This window comes from Centroberyx gerrardi, chromosome 2 (assembly GCF_048128805.1).
Source record: "Centroberyx gerrardi isolate f3 chromosome 2, fCenGer3.hap1.cur.20231027, whole genome shotgun sequence".
Classification (NCBI taxonomy): domain Eukaryota; kingdom Metazoa; phylum Chordata; class Actinopteri; order Beryciformes; family Berycidae; genus Centroberyx; species Centroberyx gerrardi.
The window spans coordinates 8,409,387-8,429,386 of NC_135998.1; the positions used below are offsets into that span (position 1 = coordinate 8,409,387).

General features: G+C 43.7%; 1 protein-coding gene across 2 annotated transcripts in view; it reads left to right on the plus strand.

Annotated features, from left to right (window-relative positions):
- The first annotated feature begins 2,337 nt into the window (after nucleotides 1-2,337).
- Nucleotides 2,338-20,000, plus strand: part of rxraa (retinoid X receptor, alpha a) — a 108,138-nt gene continuing 90,475 nt past the window's right edge. For both annotated transcript variants that reach the window (XM_078289409.1, XM_078289413.1), the window contains exon 1: nucleotides 2,338-2,522. In XM_078289409.1, coding sequence (XP_078145535.1) covers nucleotides 2,495-2,522 — 28 coding nt within the window. In that variant the 5' untranslated portion in view covers nucleotides 2,338-2,494. The remainder of the gene's footprint in view (nucleotides 2,523-20,000) is intronic.

Consider the following 20,000-nt stretch of genomic DNA (forward strand, 5'->3'; position numbering starts at 1 on the left):
ATCTCAATCAAAATCATGGATTCCAGTGTATTTCCCTCAATGAAAACTTGTTTATCAGTAAATTCCTCAGGATCGGACACCATTGTCATTGCCACTGAAAGAAGCCATAATCACTTTTACGGATGAGCTTGTTGTGAATGGTCAAAGCACAAAGGAGACCAAAAGGCCCTTGTCCCATTTATCACCCACTTTAAGAGAGGGAGAAAGAGGAGGGGAGGGGGGGGGGGGGGGGGAGGCTGTCAAAGCAACCATAGCAGAGTGCGTAGTAACAGTGGTGGTCTCATCCCCTGAGGCCCAAACACATTGCTTAAAAGTGGAGAGAGGGAGAGAGAAAGAGAGCAAAAGAGAGAGTGAAAGAGCAGAACGAGAGAGGGAGAAAGAGGGGAGAGAAAGAAGGAAGCGTGAGAACTGAATGAAGAGATATCGTCATTAAGAGTCAAGTGTAGACACTATATAGGCCCCAACGAGGAGAGGTGTGAGGCAGCGGGGAGAGCCAAAACAGCCTCCTGAGAATTTATATGGATGGAGGTGAAGGGTCAGACCGCTATTAATCATGGCCAAAGTTGAGGATTAAATAGCTTGGTCTAGCGGGCAGATGAGAGAGCTGGGGCCGATTGAGGTGTTTAAAAAGACTGTGTTGTGTCTGTCTTCGATTACAGAGTGCAGGCCCAAGGCAAAACAGCCCTCTGAACCGAGGACAAATAGGATATCCAATCGCTATTTTCCCTCCCTCCCTCCCTCCCTCCTGTCTGTCTCTCCCTGATGAGCATTTACCAAGCCAATTAAGACACTCCAACATCAACATGAACAAAATAACCATGGAAATGTTGAGGCTTTATGAGGAATAATCAAACGTCCTCGATATCACCGACTCGTTTTTTCTCCCCCTTCCTTCATCTCAAATCCATGCACAGAAACACACACACACAAACAGGGACATAAACACACTCGCATACACAAACCCAAACTCGCTCTCTCTCACTCTCCGTACACACACCTTGAATCAGTGCCCAGTCACACTTACTTTTCTCTTTTTTTTTGCACAACTGCCTTTGATCTTTGATGTGCCATGCATTGCATTAATTATGTATCTCGCCTCAGTACAAACGTGGCGAACACCTTCAAGTACTTAATAGGAGCCGTCTCTTCACAGGCCTCCAGGATGGCTGCAGGATGCTATATGTATACCCTACACTGTTCCTATACATGCACCGCATGAGGGATTTAAAGGGGGGAAACAATGTATACTGCTGCGGCACCCTCCTTCAAAACAGCCTCAAACAACTCTACGGGCCAGAGAGGAGACATTTTTCACTCTTTGTGAAATGTAAACCTAAACATGTGCCTCTTCCACGTGTGCAGCATTGTGCGTTGAGAGGCAGAAGGTGGACACAAGATGGATGTGGTTTGGATTAGGGATAAACTGTCATGCCCAGAACAGGACGGCAAAGGGGGAACAATGATGGAGAAACGACCTAAATCTGACTTTGCTCTAACGCAATGTGAGTCATCTAAATTCAGCATGATGCTGTTTGCTGCGTAGCTAGCTTGGGGGGCTTGTGCGCATCTGTCCGAAACTTTTAAATTCATCGATTTCGTGCGCCATGTTGACGGCTCACAGTATGAATACGGCAATTACCAGCAGATGTAGCGAGGGTAGTTAGTTATGAGAAAATTATCAATATTATTGCTGTGCAACATTTCTGCCTGCCCAACTCTGACTCTTATTATCCAACACATTTCCTCTGGCTTCTTCACACACAATAGGCTATCTCATTGTGTAAGTGAGTTTGGTTTTTCTCCTACTAAATGTGGCAGCAGCAGCCTTTTCGAACAAGATAGACTAATAGCTTTTTTTTTTTGTTTTTTTGCGATGAATCAATTCAGTTGAAATATCTACCAGCCAACAGCCTGGTTCAACAGATGTGACCAGGTTAAAATAACAAGAGATAAGCAGTGGAAGAATCATGTTGATAAGTGGCTGTTGCTCAACTTGAATAGGAGAGCTGTACATAATTTTCAAAACCTCAGCGTTATGGCAACATGTACACTTTATTTTTTTCTTCTTCTTTAATTACAAGTCTTACGTTCATGATAAAGCCCCCCCCCCCCTCTCCACCCCCTTTCTATAAGTGGTGTCGTTGCAACTCCGTCTACGTTGGTGGGAGTACCCCCTGCACAGGTCCCTTTTGCAGTGCAGATCCAGTAGTTGGAGTTGTTGTAGGCTACACCAAGCGAAAGAGAGAGAGCGAGGGAGAGGGAGAGAGAGAGAGAGGAGTGTGAGCGCAGCAGCTGAGTGAGCAAATAGAAGTATAAACATTAGGTTATCTTCTGAGACTATCAGACATCAGCTTTGGCAGTAGACCTGTCACTTTTACCGCTTCGGGTCCCGAGTCTCGTCTCTTCGAGAGGATCACAGCGGCGCCCCGGTCGAGCAGCCTGTGAAAACTCCCAAACACGGTCGTTTCAGCTGGCATGAGCTAACCTACCAGACATGGAAACCAAACCGTTCTTGTCATTGGGTAAGTTTGCTTGTTTGTTTCTGGTGTGTGTGTGTGTGTGGGGGGGAAGCAGCAGCTCTATTCTGTGCGTGCGATTTTGACAGGACTTTATCGGCAGATTAGTGTGAAATGTGTGTGCTTGCGCTGCGCTTCTTTTTTTTTTTGACAGCGCATGGAGCGAGTTGCCAAATGCATCAACATGTTAAGCGCTGTTGACGTTGCCGGAGAGGACACGTTGCTTATTTTTTTTTTTTTTTTTTTTTTTTTTTGGAACGAACACGGTGTTATCATCTCTATCAGGATAAAGAGAGACCCTAAGACCCGCACCATGCTGCATATCAAAAGCTGCTATCTGAGCTGATGACATTTCGCTTTGATACGGGGTGACATCTCACTCGGATAAGCGGCGCGCGCTCCTCCAGTGCGCTGCAATTCAATTTACTTGTTTTAACTTTGTGCATTTGCCCTAAACGTCCACTTAATTTATTTTAATTTGTGTTTTATCCAACGAGAAGAAGGAAAAAGGGGGATAGCCCACAGCAGACTGAGAAAAAACACACAATTTAGGCTACTACCCGTGGTGATTCACTACGCGCGTTAACGTGCAGGCTATAACAAATTTAAACATTACTGCACGAACGGTTTACCAAGTCAACGGGGATTTTGACTTGAATGACCACAGACAGCACTTGATTTTCACTTCTTTAACATGTGCTGCCTGTGTGTTGACTGGAGCGCAGAGAAGGACAAACTGCGGTCAGACTCAGACAGACTGCGAGTGTTTTGATAAAGTCGGCTGCTAACTCATGGCTTGGGTTAAAATACAAAGGATCGACAAAGGAAGACTTTTTACATGAAACTGTTTGATGTTGTTCTTCGCGTGACTTTGTGAAGGTTTTATTTTACCTGCGGGTAATTTGTCTGCCGTTTGACTTTGAATCTGATTTGAAGTTGAATCCAAACAACATAATGTAAAAGTTTGGATTCAAAGTTGGGATACAGTTCAAACTTTACAGCCGGCGTTTTAGACAAAGTTGTTTGGCTTAAGGCAGTCCTAGTTTGCCTCTCGTGAAAATAGACTCTAGTAATTATAATTATCAACAACCACAGTAATTATCATTAGGCTGCCAACTGCAAATCAGTTACAAACAGAGGTGTACAGGTGTGGAACAACACGAGGACTACCCTACTGTACATTTTTCTCATTTCTGATGAGTATTTTGAACAGTATTTTGTTGATGAAATGGGGCATAAGCATTGTATTTAGTACAGTGTGTTGAATATGGAACATATGCTTTTACAAGGAGACTTCTGTAGCATTTAATTATTACTATTTGTCCAGAAAGTGAAGTCTGACAGGAAAGTGAGGTGGGGACAACATCAAAATACAAGCATGTGCCTTAACTGAAACAAAATACATTTTCAGTTTAGTTTTCCAGGAAAACTTGTCCATTAATTTGGGCCATCAGTTCGGCTACTCTGTTGTTTTGAAACTTTTAATGTAAATGCAGATTTGTATTAATCAAAGATAATAAATGCCACTTAGGTGAGGGTGGTCATGATATTGATGACAGGGATGAGGATGATGAGTCATCAAAGAAAGTGATCATTTTATTTTCAACAGTTTCTAGCTTAATCTGTCTTGCTACACATTCACTCACACACACTCACACGTGCACATACACACACACACACGCAAGCATAGTGTACAGTAAATCATTAATGTGGAGCGCTACTGTAAGTTTGTCAAAGTGAACAGAGTGCACCTTGTCCCCTGCAGCAGACACACAGCAAAGAGCTGGAGGCAAGCCCTGTTATTGTGTCTGCAGCTCTTTCATGAGGGCGTCATGTTACACCTTGACACATATCATCAGCCCGCCTGCACACACCGAGGAGAGTCACAGGCAGCGCCGAGACACCAGGCTGCTTTCTTCTGTTACAGGCCCCGCTCGCTGACACCGTCGCCACAACGCCCTTTATGTGGCTTCCCAGAAATATGCTAAACCGCCACCATTACACAAACTGACAGGCTGTTATTACAGGTGCACCGTATTGTGTGTCCACGTTGAAAATGATTAAAGTTTCAGCCTCCCTAAATGTATACAGACAGAGTATCCCATGCAGACGTTGGACAGCGTATACAGACATAACACGAAGCAGCGTAGCAGACAAAAACTCTGGCGTAAAGCCTTTCTTCCTCTGTGGTAGGTGGTGGATACAAGTGTAAAAACGCCCGCCACTTGGTAGCAATTGTGTGATGATGGGGGGGGTGGAGGGGAGGGGAGGATCTCATCTTTCCCCCTGAGCCAAGCCATGCCACATGCTGTATCAGCAGCTTGCTTATTGCCTAATCCTCATTTGTCGGTCCTTAAATCACCATTTATATATAAACTTTCCCCATCAAAGGTCCGCCGGAGCGCTGATTGTTAATTGGCCACTTCAAGGACGCCGCTAACTCCGGCGAGTCCTTGAACGTATCGATTAGCCGCTCGCTCGGTGTAATTATCTGCCGCCGCGCCGCATTAGAAATTCTGACATGCAACTGTTCGAAATGACAGCAAGTGCATTTTACAATTATAGATTGGTTGTTGGCTGTGATGACGACATCCCCTTTGGCACGGTATGTTCTGTATGCTGCTGTGCTGCCTGAGCCTACTCCCCCCCCCCCCCCCCCCCCTCCTCTCTCTCTCTGACATTAAGCTATGAGGAATAAAAGGATGACATTGAAAGGAGAGTGTGTCCCTTTGTCAGAGGAATAAGGCCAATCGTGACAGTTAGCCAAATAAACAATTTGTTGTTTGAGTTTTGGAACAAGAGCGCAGTTGAATGACCTTTTCCCACTATAAATATATTCTCAACTAATCAAGTAAGTCAGCTAATCTAAGTATAGAGCGGCTGATCTTCTATTTGGCTCATTATTTTGTGGCTAACCTTGTACGTTAAGAGTGGCAGCGCTTCAGTCGTTCGCCCTGGTGAAGTTTAACAAGCTGAATGTGAGTCTTGACACTGACATAAACAGACAACTGCAACTTCTGAAAGTGTGCAGCAGCAAATCACATATATTAAAGACGATTTATGTTCAAGAGAAAGTCTTGAACTGTGATGTGGAGAATATTAATAGGTTGAAGGTTATTCATGTAAATCAAGAGCTCTGTTCCAAAATGCAACATTTGGAAAAACAGACGCCTACTCACATAAAATGATTGACAGTAACACATTAAAACAAGTTGAAAAACAATAGGTAACTTAAGTCTATGATAGATAAAAGGATGACAGTTTTACATGGTGGATCCTCCATTTTCTATAGAAATATTAGATGAACAGTTTTTTCCAAAATGTATAGGCTGTATAGCGTTTTGAAAATAAACTTGACAAATGTTTTTTATTACGGTTGGACAAAACTATGTGAACACTTGCTTGTAGAAACAGGATCGGATTTTCACCTAAACACAAATAGCGAAAGAGAAAGCTGCATTACATTAGAACGAGATGAACTTTGCTTTTGATTTTGCGGACTTTCGGAGGTGCTGGGTTGCTTGTTCCAAAGGCATGTCTGACCACCTGTTACAGGGGATGTGTTGTTATTCTTGAGTCCGGTGGTCTGCAAAAACTTAAACATCCCGCTATTAGACTCTGTGATGTGAGGAACATAAGGGGGAACACACACACACACACACACACTCTGTCTCTCTCTCTCACACACACACACACACACACACACACTGCTCCTAAAATCAATGAAGTTCATGGTCTTTCATGAGAAAGTGAGATTCATGGTGGTGTGTGTGTGAGAGAGAGAGAGAGTGTGTGTGTGTGTGGGAGGGATGGAGGGCTACATTCCATCTCTGGCAGTAACTCAGGAACAAAGGTAATACTGGGAGAGGGTGTGTGTCTGTCGGGAGGGGTGTGTGTGTGTGTGTGGTGGGAGTGGGCTGGTGGGTGGAATTGCGCTGCCAAAAGCATTTGGCCAAGTTTGTCTTTTACGGCCGTCCAGTTTTGTGTTCCTGATGTGATGCTTTTGCTCCCCTTTTGAGAGCGGGCTGCAGCTGTCATTTTTATTGGAGGAGTTTTATAGCGAGACTTAATGGCTTAAAGTGACAGCTCTCTCTCTCTCTCTCTCTCTCTCTCTCTCGTTCTCTCTTTCTCTCAATCTCACCCGTGAGGCTTGTAACTCAAGCAAATCAAAGAAAATTTGCCCGCTTTCTATGTGCCCACCCTCTCCTTTCCCACATGATCACTGCCGACATCTAAACCAAACTGTACGAGAGAAACAAGATTCATACCCCAATTATGAACACAGCTACAGAGTTTTTTATAAACTGCCATAAACTCTGGACTAGTGTGTGTTTTTTTTATAGAATATCTCTGCTGCTATGTATGAAGCATTAATTTTACTTGCATGACTGAGAGAAAGTCTTGTTGGCTCGCAGAGAAAACAGCGCACATTTTAGCCTGTCATGTGCCGCCTCCTCTGCGGCCCAAACTTGTTTATGTTCTAAACATATTACAAATCAGAAACCGCTGCAATGCTTTCAGATGCAGAATCATGGAGTGACTCAACGACTCGTTAATTATTTGTATTAGGAGCCCCGTGCTTGCAGGAGGTCTTTATTGATAACGGCCGCGCTGAACTTTGCACCTCAAGCCTTGACCTTTGCTCCCTATATGCTCTATCATTTCAGGAATTTGCCTCTGGCGTTCAATCTGCTGTTTTAACCATTCAAAGACAGTAGCATGTAGCCTATTAGTTCTTTCTTTCATTCTTTTTCTTTCTTTCTGTCTTTCTTGCTTTCTTGCTTTCTTTCTTTCTCCCTTTCTTTCTTTCTCTCTTTCTATAAGATTTCAGAATCTGTGATTTTTAGTAATTTATATTCAGACGTTGGATTGCCCATAAGCTTGATTGTTGCTGTGAGCGCTTTCAACACCGAGTGTTGGAATCATCTGAATACCATTAGTCTCAGGGTTTATTGCAGGTCCTCTGAGTGTCTGAATGGCTTTTCTGTGGGCTGGCAGTATGCAGGGTGCGTACAGCTACTCTTTTGAAGTGGAAACGTAGCCTCTGTGGGGATTTGACCAGATCACACTCATAATTCGCATTGAGAGGAAGGTCGGTTTGCCCTCCTATAGCCAGAACTCTCTCTGTTCTGTGCATCACTGAGAGAGAAAGAAACAGTGTGAGAAAGAAAGAAAGGAAGAGTGAGAGAAGCCACAGCGGATTGGAGTAGTGTTATTAAAACCCCACCAAGGACAAGCCGAAAAAACAGTAGTTGTCACTGGCCAACTTTTAAGTTTACCCTCTCAATTCTCAAGCTGGCATGTTCTCAATTATAAAAATGACTGTCGACACGTTTTCTGCGATTACTGTTATGCATAAAAATATCTTGGCTAGTTGGTGGTTACGATGTATACTGTAATTAAGTCATGAGCGCATGTGCTTTGATGGGTATTTGCTAGAGAAGGATGGGGAACTGAGTGAATTCTAGATATCTTATGCTCCTTCATGCCATAATATTTCCTTATACTGTACCCACATATTTTTCACACTAATTATAATTGGCCCCAATGAGAAGCACAGATAAAAAAAACAAAAAACACACGATGACTTATCCCATTTAAGCCCGTCATTTAGAACAATGCAGCTGGAGTGATGAAAAGAATGAATGAATATTTTACTTTCTGCATACAGCTGATAAGTCACAGAAGCAAGATTAGATTACAATGGATCATTGCTTTTTATGCTGTAATAATATAGTATGTATCTGACACACTGGTTGAGATATCATCGCTGTGTATAACATGATCAAAAGCCGCAATGATGTGTTTGATGTTTCTGCGCTCATCAGAGAAAGAGAAAGAATGAAATTATGGATTCCTTCCCACTGTGAGGTGGTTTTTTTATAAAGTTGTACATGCAGGTGTACGCACAGGAGTGGGCCTATCTCTCTCTCTCTCTCTCTCTCTCTTTCTCTCTCTCTCACACACACACACACACCCCATGTACATACCCATAGACCCACTTGCGTAAACACTCAACCCCACAGAAATAGGGCAAGGTAATTAAGCCCGTGAGCAGGAGACGGAGGCGCATCTCTCGCCGCACCATCGCAGTTTTTTCGTGGCGATTCTACCGGTGGTCGCAGAGACGGAGCGGAGGTGTCCCAGCGCTCCCCGGCCACCCCCCCTCCCTCCCACAACCGCTGCTATTGCGTTCGTCTGTCACCTTGCCAGACGCCAGGCACTTTTAGCTGGGGGATGGGGGCATCCACGCACTGCTGGGCACAGGGCCACAGAAACCCCACAGCATGCAAAACACCTCTGTTATGTTCTGCCTCTGTGTGTGTGTGTGTGTGTGTGTGTGTGTGTGTGTGTGTTTGTGGCTGGGTGTGTGAGTGAGTGGGTGGGTGTTTGTGGCTGTGTGTCAGGAAGGGAGAAGGCAGCAGTATTGTTGGTGAGCTACGTGTGCATATAGCGTACGCACACTTACACACTGTAACTTGCATGCATGAACTCATGCATGCAAACACACACAAATCTGTTGGCTGTGATCAGGTGGAACAAAGGCAATATCCACATTTTCTCATGCAACTGTAGAAATTTCTATCGTTCACTGTAGTGCTTTTTTCATAAGCTACCCTAAGATTCATCGCATGCATGTAATGATGTATGTACTTTAAAGGTGAACATGATAGGTTTTTTAAGGTTGAGAGAGAGAGAGAGAGAGAGAGAGAGAGAGCAAGGGAAAATGAACAGAGCGATTCTACTAATGCTGCGGCTTACACTGCTGTGCTTAAACCGGCCCGCCAGATTAGGGACTGTGATTGCAATTACGATAAGCAGGAGATCCATTACAGGAGCTACCAAACAGTCGCTGGATTACTGATGAGATGGAGGATATGGAGGGACATTAGCAGCAGCAAAGGGATTGACACTGGTCCGCTCAGAAATAGACACAAAGCCTAAAAACACACGTGCGTCACGGTTGTACATTTCACATTATTTTTACAAATTAACATGCATGAGAGAGGATTGAGAAGAAAAAAAAGATAATATCCGAGATATCAGGGTTCCTCTGTGGGGTTTTTTCTCTGCCTGGAGTAGAGAAAGAGTGATTAACTGTTTGTTGACGCCTGCAGGTCTAGCGTGTTCATACATCCGCCCAGACTATGGCCCCACAGCTTCGACACACACACACACACCTGTATGCGTGTGCACACAGGCATGCACACACACACACACACACACACACATATATAAAGACACACACACATTCTCAGACTGAACAGAAGTCTGGAGGGCTTTGTCACCTAGGGTTAGACACTTTGCTGCGGCCGTCTGGTTTCAGGCATGTTCTCAACAGCAGGGAGGTGGAAGGGTGTTAAAGAAAGGGGGGAGGGGCCGTCTACCTGGAAAAACAACACTGGCGACTTGGAACCACTTACTGTTTCTACTGACAGACGAGCAGCCTGTACAAACCATGCCGACTTGAAGAGCACTGTAAACATTTGAAAAGAAAAGTTTGATTTCTATTCCTGCTTCTCTAAAGCGGCGCTTGCTGAGTTAGCTCTTTGATGGCTGTTCCCTCCCCTCCGCTGCCGAGGGCACGGAGCAAGACTCTCAATCCAATTCAGTTCAGTTCAACGTTTTATTGTCCCACAAGGAAAATTTGGTTTGCAGACAGGCTTTGCAGTAAAAACGCACAATAAAAACGCGGAATACAAAACAATGAGGCCACAGTGGAAACGCATAATATAAAAGCACAATGAAACACATAATAAATTGCCACAACATTTGCCCATGTTGACCATGATAAGACCAGACAGGGAGTCAATGGTTCAAGTTCAATAAAAGGTAGAATGCAGGGTGGACGTATCTTATCTGCTTATTCAGCGGGGCACCACTACTCACTCGCTGAAAGTAAGAAGTAAGAGTGATGAAAAGTAGAGAGCACTTTAAGTGTCTATGGAGTTGAATGCTCTTGTGTGTTGGCATTGTTGAGCTGCGTGTAGGAATGAGAAAAATCTCCTCTCCTGCCATCGAGAAAAAAAGTTATTGTGGTCATGAAAAGAAAAAGAGCCTCTCTTTCATACACATGGATTTGGACCGCTGTTTCATGAAAAACTATCTTTTGGCTGGAACAGATGAATTATCAGATTTCAGTATGCATGGACGTTCTCTATGCATTTGTTTGTTGTGCCATGTAGGAGAGCAGGAGAGAGTTGAGCAACCAGGTTTACTAGACAGACAGAGACAGGCAGGCGCGCAGGCGCTGGCCATGTCTTTGTCATCAACGTTCTACATACCAAAGTGCTGACAGTTGCCTGCACAAACGGCTCTGACAAGTTCAAGTGTCACATTTAGGATGCTTTCTTCTGTTTCAGCCTGGGATGGGAAACAGGAGAAGGCTTTGGATTATACAGGCCAGATCTGAGCGTTGAGCTGCCGGCGGAACGAGTCGGACTGTGTGAAGTGGAGTGGGTTTATGTGTGTGTGTGTGTGTGTGTATGAATGTGTATTTGCATGGGTATGAGTATTAGAGCGTGTATGTGTGTGCGTGGGCATGCATGTGTGTCTGTGTTTGCAAGCCTGCACATGCATACATGCGCCTGTGTGCATGTGCGCGGTTAGCCGATAGTTGGTTGTACATGTGTGTTGTGAATTGGCAGGGGTGGGGGGTGGTGGTGGGGGGGGGGGTTGTTGGGGGGGATGGGGAGGTCCTGTACAGAGTGATCCATGAATGGCGACGGGGCCTATCTGCAGAGCAGAGCGCAGCAGCTCAGAATCGCTGTGCTGTCTGGGAGTCTGGGAGAGGGAAGGTCAGGGGTTGTGGCTGGGTCACGCTCTGTGGGAGAGGAGCAGCCTCAGTAGACACGACAGCGTTTGTGCGGAGGTGAAGAGAAGGGGAAAAAATGAGGGAAAGGGGGGAAAACAAAACCGTATCAGTGGGAGATTAGCACAAGGAAGCGGGGGTGTTGTTTTTATTTAGGTCCTGCTTCACTCACCGTGGCTTTTTTTTTTTTCTCTCATAGCACCAGCGCAGCTATTGTTAGCAACAGAGTTAATTGTTAATTGATCCAGAGAGCGATAAAACAATGCTGCTAATCTCTTTCTCTTTCTCGCGCGGTCTCTCTCACACTCTCCCTCTCACACACACATGCTGTGGAGAATGAGAGTGGATGTTTATTACAGGATCCTAGTGGATGCTAAGGTGCCCTGGGGGCTATTAAAGTCCTCACTTAAAAGGCACTATCAGGGAACACTGTTATAAAGGTGGGGATGTGGGCTGCCTCAGGGAAAGGGGGGGTTGCAGAGAGAGAAAGAGTGAGGGAAAGAGGAAGAGAAAGAAGGGGAAGAAAGTCCTTGGAACGGTGAGCAGAGGGAGGGAAAAAACAGTGTGAGCACATCTGGACTGCCTCAGCAGAATATTTCTGCAACATCTGGAAAAATTCCCTGGAATTTAAGGGTCCCCTCCTTTGATTTCGGCTATTTTTTTCTTCTTTTCACGTCTTCTTCTTCGTCCTGTTTTCAGCATCTTCAAAGTCTCTCTCCCCGGTGCAGCAGGCACGTAAATGAAGGGGGGCGTCTCCCATAGTAATGCATGTTGAGTCCTTGCAGACTTTATAGCGGGCCAAATTGGGCCCATGTGACCAACTCCCCTTTGTGCAGGGCCAGGCTAATTAAGTGGGACAGAAGTGAGAGGGCGTCCGGCTGCGGGCGCAGACCCAGGCCAGACCTGGGCCAAACACAACCCCTCATAAAAAAAAATTAAAAAAACCCTCAAAAAAACAACTATCCTCTGCCTGCCAGAGACAATAAGCTTTTAATCATAGTATGAAAAATAACATCTTTGTTTTGTTTTCACCAGAACTAAAACAAGAAAGATGTGAAAAGGCTTGTCTGGCATGCCATCAAAAAGCTATACTGTGATTGAAACACAAACAATCTGCCTTTGTGTTAATTCAAAAACAAATTGTGCCTTTTTTGTGTATTGCTTTATTATGGTTGAAAAGGATGTACAAGGAGATGTGTTCATGAGCCTCCCTTTGAGGAACGAAGTCCCAGGAGGGGACAAAAAAGCCCCGGTATCTAATCAACAACTTCAGTCGATTTGTATCGCTCAGTTTTTCACAGACCTCGGAATCCGCGGCACCGCGTTCAACCGCCTGGCTCTCTCGCATTAGAAATGCACGGCGAGGCTTTTGTCCGCCTCTGCGGTGAGATCACAAGAGCGGTTCTCCCTCCACTCATCATTGGCATAGTGAGCCTCTGTTCATTAGTGATTAAGATTCAGACGAGCTCAGAGTGCCTTCTGTCTTACCTGGGCGAGGCGCCTTGTGAGCTGGCAGCGCTGACAGGCAGGTAGCTTACTCAGAGCGGAGGGGAAAGGAGAAGAGCGCAGAGGTACATGCTAATGTGGCGACTGCACTGATCAAAAGAGATGCATCACGGTCTCCCTCTGATGGGCTTACTGATGCCTAGCCCCCCTGAGAGCTACATACAGGCAAGAGCAGGCCTGTGATCAGAGGGAGAAAGAGAGGGAGAGAGAGAGAGAGAGAGGGAGAGAGTGAAAGAGACAGAGGCAGGGAGGGTCTGGAGGGGTAGGGAGAGAAGGGTGGGAGTGGTTGAGAGAGAGAGAGATGAGGATGAGGAGAGAGAGTTTGTGCATGCAGAGCAGGGAGGGGAAAGAAGGACAGACAAACTGACATAGAAGGGGATAGATGACAGACAGAGAGAGAGAGAAGGAGAGCGAGAAGGAGGGAGAGAGACGGAGGGAGAGAGAAATCCAAGGGGCTGAGAGCCTGAGAATAATGTAATACAATTTATTAGTCTCTGAGATGCTCCGAGCTTAGCGTGATAACTGTGTCTCCTTCTGGCTTTGTCACACTAACTTGTCTACTCCAGCAAAAGAAATAAAATAAAAATTGCTCTCACCATCCAAATTAAACATTTTGTTGCTAAGAAACCCGCTCAACATGTTTTAATGCTCTCTCATTCGCTGCATCTCTGCCTCCTCACCTTGACTATCCGGCTACCTGAGTGAAAAGGGGGAATCAAGCCCAGTCAGTTGGTCAATCATCTCTCCTTTCTATGTGGGCACCGAGCTATTTTTTTTTCTGTGTTGCTGTGCAGATGGCCTACATCTTTCTGCCTGGCTGAGCTGACAAGCTGCACTCCTTTCTAGGAATGCTGATGTTGATGATCCACTGTGTGTGTGTGAGTCTGCCTGTGTGTGTGTGTTTCTGTGTACACTGCACGGTGTTAGTCTGTTTATCTGTATGTGGATTTTTTGCTCGTATTCTACACTCAAGTCACTCAAGTCTACATAAACTGGCATATAACCCAGATTGATATTTCATTCAAACTTAAAACACACGCAGACACACGTGTGCTTGCTCGCGCACATGCTACACACAGGCACACACACATACACACACACATGTACAGGATTATTAGCATCAGCATTCTTCGAAAGCGGTATCTCACAGCCAGGCCATGGTATGTCCTAAAAGCAGATTATGGCAGCAGGCGGTCTCGCTCTCTTTAGGATGTGAGAGAGCCCCAGGTCCACAGTAATGTACACTACATCTACCCAGACTGCATTGGGAAGCACTTTCCCTATGCCTTTAGGTTATCGTGTATGTAGTCATCTATGTCTGACTCTGCAGAGTGACCTTGCTCTGGCCTGTCCACTTGCCTGTCCCTTGATCCAAATTGACTTTGCTGTTTTGGGTCCTGCTTTTTGAGAGGGCGCTCCACTTCTCCCCTCTAAGCTGATCTGACGGTCTGTCTCTCTTGGTCAGTATTTGTTATTTGAGATAAGAGTTTTTCCCCTGGAAGGCAGATTTTGTATTTTTGGAGCGCCCTTATGCTTCGCCGGCTCATCGCATCCAGAGGCATCTGCAGGTAGACGTGCGGTGATGTCATGAATGACATTTCAACGGAAGGAGTGCGCTGCGAGCCCCTCGAAAGGTGGCTCTCCTCTCGACCTGGGCCGCTCTACAGTATCGAAATAAAACAAATCCCCATTGCTGTGTAAAACTTCACATACAAGGCTGGTTTCAAATAGCTTGTCTCCTTTAGTTGCCCGGGTGATTTTCATATTTTACCACATAAATGGTAAAATAATAAATACCAGGTTAAATGGTTGCAGGTAAAAAAAAAGGTAATTAGTAAAACATGTGATATGATCCCTTTATCCTGTTGGCATGATATTGTACTGTAAATACTATAAAATGTCTAATTAATACCTTGTCTCTAATAATAGCCCGTCTCTTCTAACAACCTGGTAGATTTTAACATTGTACAAAATAAAGGCCTGCTGATGGCTAAAGCTTAGTCAGAAAGATAATTTACACTGCAGGCGACAAAGTTCACATGACTATTGAAGCATACGTCAGGCAACCATCAGATAGAGGTGAAGATGTGAAATTTAATGATAATTTTTCTCTGTTGCTTACAAATTCAGTTGCGGCTTCTTGGTTTTGATGTAGAGATAAATAATATAAGATAAACTCTCCATGAATGGTGTTTCTCAGAAAAACACATGGTCATTTTAGTCGTATAATTGTCGCAAATATAGTAAAATCGTAGATCCTGTGTGCTTGAAGGTGCTCAGTGACATGTAACCCCACTGACACACCCGCTCTCATCCACCCCCCTTATTTCCTATATTAACCAAGCCATGTAAGCACTTACATCAAATCAAGTTAAAAGGTCGAGCTCAGTTCCTCAATGTTGTACAACACTGTAAATGTGATCCTCGCTGCAGCACTGTTTAACAGCTGTGTGGCTCATCCACACTCTGAAACACAACAGTCTAAATGGGACGCTGACCCAGAAAGCCAGGGGTCAAACTGATTGGAGAGACTTGCCACGTGTTGGACAGGGTCGTCACTGGCATTACATCGTATTGATTGGCTTAGATCCGTTGGGGGATCTCCAATAGGGCTCACTTATTTAATTAATTAGGACTAGCTACACATTTCACCCCAGTGTTTATTGCTGAGCAGCGGTGGAGCGTTGCTATTTGACAGAACTAATAAACTTAAAGGTTTTTGCTGGCAGGTGCCCCACAGTTTGGGTTTTTACTCTTAATGCCCTTTACTCTCTCTCTCTCTCTCTGACACTTTCTCCACTTGTCTCCCTGTCTCAGCTGACCACAGATGTGAATGAATGATTGGTATTCCACAGGCTTGGCTCCGGGGGATTGAGTGAGCTTATGATCAGCTTAGCCTCTAGTCCTGCGCTTGATTGGCAGCTATGGTTTCCTCTTTCGATGAAGCAGGAGTTGGTTGGGGGGGGGGGGGGGGGGTTGATGGGGTACCCGTGGCATTTTGTATCTCAGGAGATGTCACCCTGAATTATGTGTGCATCTTAGTCATAAATTTGATGTTCTACAGAAAGACAGGCCTTGAGTCACAACAAGAGTGCATCCGTCACCGTCACCAGTCCTATGGCCGTGGAGTTGTTTCATTGTGAGCTAGGGCTGAACAATTTTGAAAAAATATCTAATTGCGATTATTTTGACTGATATTGCAATTGCGATATGATTTGCGATATTAGAGGGAATGATCATTTTTACATCATTATTCTCATTTTCATTGAAAAACGTATTAAAATGATTATGGTGTGATTTTTGCGGGGATCTGTACCAAACAAAGATGTTTTCTTAAGTCTGTAGAATATGATGTGTAGGCCAGGACATCTCTGCAGAACGACAATATTTAATTTAAAATGGTATTTTGACACACATTTCGCCTTTAACAAATATTGCACCTCCTGCGATTTGAAAATTGCAGTAGGCCATATTGCTATTTCGATAAAATTTCGATTAATTGAGCCCATTTTTTTGTGTTTTTTTTTACAGCTAATGCTTCCGCTGTCTTAATGCTATTCCGTATACTCAATCTGAATAAGTAATGCGTGTATGCAGAAAATGGACGGGTTTGGATTTGACATTTTCAAGAGCTGTTCAGCAGACTTAAAGAAAACACTGCTGCAAAATTACTGCAAAAAGAAAAAAATAACTCACCCTTACTTTTGATGTTCCAGACAATATGGCATACTTTCTGCAGCAGCATGTAAGAAGTTAGAATGCGTGACATCTTTGTTTTTAACATTTCAGTGTCCTGTTCTTGTGCACCGGAAAATGGACTGTGCATGTAACAGCCATTAGTCTGTCATAATGGAGCTGTCTAGCATTGGAGCCGTCCTCCCTGCTGTTATGATCGGTTTCATGCTATCTCAAGCTCCCTCTTTGTTTCCTGTCTCAGAGGGAACGGCTCGCTCAAGTCTTTTTAATGCTCTGTTTTTATGCTCGCTGAAAACACTCGCTCCCTACCAAAACACACTGTAGCATCACACTCAATATTCCCAGCCTCATCCCCCGTGGAAGAGAAATAATTTATAAAATGAAATCTACATTTGTTGTGTAAATGACCACATGCTGTAGGATATTTAATCCTGCCTGCAGTCGATCCCAGTCATGTGACTTGACCTAGTTTTCTCTGCCTCCCTCTGCCCGTCTCCCTCTCTCACTCTCTCTCTCTTTCATTCTCTCTCTCCCTCTCTCTTTTCATCTCTTTTCTCTCGCTCACACTCTCTCTGGCTTTTTCTCATTCTCCCACAGTCTCCACGCATTGCTTTGCTCTTCCTTTACTCCCTCTTTCCCCCCCTCATCTCTCCACATTCTTTGTTTCTTTCCCTTCTTTTTTCCCTCTCCATCCTTTCCCCCCCCTCTGTTCCCTCTTGCTCGCTGCTGTCTGTATTTCTTTTCATTTTTGAATGATCCGAGGGTTTGTCTTTCCTCTGATATGTTAATGTCTGTAACTATATGGCCGGTAACTCTGTCCTTGATTATGTACCAAAACAAGGAACACATGAAGAGCTTCATTCCAAAATGAGACGTGCCATATGAAGAAAGTGACGCTCACTCACAAAATGATTGCTGTTGCGAAAGTAAAATACATTATGGTCAGTCAACTTTGCATGTAAAAATAGTTTTGTAGAATCGTCTGTGTTTTGGAAATGTTGACTGAGGAATTTCAGGTTTTCAAATTTTACCAAAATGGATATAAACATTTAATCATATGAGTGTTTTGGAATGAAACATGTCACATATATTAGATAAGTCATTGTCACACCAACATCCCTCATTCCTGTGCCACAGTGAATGGGTTTGCTATGAGTTTTTGTCTATTGTTTGTTTGTGTTGCTGTAAATCTTTTCAGATCGCTCAGTTGTGAGAGGGCTGTGTTATCACTGTATGAAGTTACATTGTCATATGCTCTCCTTGAGATCCTTCTCTTCCAATTTTCTTTTCTCCTCGCTCCTAGTCTGTTGTTGTGATCCTTAACCCATGGCCTTGCCTCAGCGCACGCATCGTTTTCACTTCATAAATTCAATTGTACAACAACCTGACTGGATTTGACAATGGCTTGCTAGACTTATGAATAGGGATCTGAATCTTTCCTTCTTAGATGGATTTGACATGAATGTGTAGTTTGTAGGGTTGACCCGAATGCTTCGAAGCTTCGAAGCTTCTACCGTTGCCATGGTAATCGACGTCGAAATCAGTATTCGAATGCTACGTTTTTTTTTTTTTTTTTGTTTTGTTTTGTTTTTTTTATTCATTGGAGCAAAAGCCCCCCCCCCGTCAAAGCTTCGAATATTCGCGGGTAATTCTCACTGAAGCTTCGAAGCCCCAAAAATGGTATTCGGGACAGCCCTAGTAGTTTGCAAAAATACAAGACAGATATCATTGAGCAGGTCAGCGATTGGATGCGATTGCATTTATTTTTGATTTGGTCTGATGTGATACTATTCAAAACATTATTATTGAATACAATTCAGTGCCATGAAGAGCAATGCAGAGTTTACTTATGGTGTTCTTATTTTGAATCTGATTGTGACTCTTGGTAATTGACAACAACAAAAAAAGTTGTAATGAACATTATCCTGCTAACTGATTATACATTATCTACATAACTGAGATTTCACCACTGTGACACACAGTGTACCTTGATACCCTGCGTACGGTGTATTTGATGTTTGTCTGGAGCTTGGCAACGTGAATCAACTTCTCAGTGTCCCCTTTATTTTACATTGTTTGAGCAATGGGGAAATTTGACCCACTGCTAGAAAAAGGAAAAGGCTAATTAAGGTCAACTATAATGTAAAGCACCCAAATAGAACCGCTGTGGAAATGACAGTGATTTTCTAAATTAAACAGATTGTAATGACAGACTAAAATGCAGTCGTAGGTCACAACTACTTATTTTTTGATTGAGGTTGACACTGCAATGTTTTGTTTGCTGTAAAACAAACTCAAATGTATCACTTACTAAGTGCATGTGTGTTAAGTGTGAAAAAGCTGAGAATAATTATCAAGAGCAGCCAAAATCTACAGAAAACTTGAGTCATGGCATTTGGTGGCTTCAAAAAAGTTTGAATGCATGAACACTTCCAAGTTGTTGCTTTTAGTTTCTCGTATGTTTGTCAACCAAAGACGTAAGTTACAGACTCACTTCTAAAAATTACTATAATTTGAATAACTGTCACTTAAAAAAAAAAAAAAAAATGAAGACGTCTGATTTTTTAAAAATGAAACTTTTCAGTTAATGCGCAAGTAAATTCCTACCATTTAGTAGGAATGTTCTCTCCTGCTCCTTCTGAGCAGATCTTCCAGTCCAGTCAGTCTGGCAGGTATGTGAACGTGGGTGTTTACATTAGAGAGTGTTTGCTCACCTTTTTTTTTTTGCTCACGACTCATGAATCCTCTTCTCCTCCCCCATACTGTCGTGCTAATTATACGTCAGTTTCATAGTTTAGATAGAAAGATAGATAGAGAGAAGAGAAAGAAAGAAAGAGTGATGTTTGTTTTTCCTCCTTGTTGGTCCCTCCTGGCCACCGTACGCAGCGCTGTCCCTGTGAGACGAGCAGGCCTCCTTGGCACAGTCTCGAGGGAAAGATTCGGCAGCTCCTTGGAATGCATGGCATGTATCCATTCCTGAAGAGCACAAGAGATCACTGAGGCACAGGACCGAAACACTCGCCCCGGACCAAACTCCTCTGAATTTAGCAATCGCAGGTCAGATCAGTCAGCTGGATCCCTTCAAACACTACAAACTCTGCTTGTCAGTGTTTTGATAGAAAACACTATTTACCATCTGAATCGTGAGTGTTATATGATCAAAGTCCGTCTTCAATGATCAAAATCCAACATCTTTTATTTGACGTGAGAGAAGTGTAGCTTGTTTGCCTGCAGAGCCAGACTGTATGCATACATTTTCTTAAAAAATTAGGAGACGTTTTTGTAAATGCTGCAAAAAAACAAATGGGTTATAGGCTACTCTCTTTGTGCAAATATAAAATAACAAAATACCTTGGATATTATTATGTCTCAATGTCAAGGCTTTGTGGAGGAAAAACCCTTTGATTTTGTTCAATGTGCAATTGTTAAATCTGAACATACAGTCATTATCTTTTCTACAAAGCAAATAC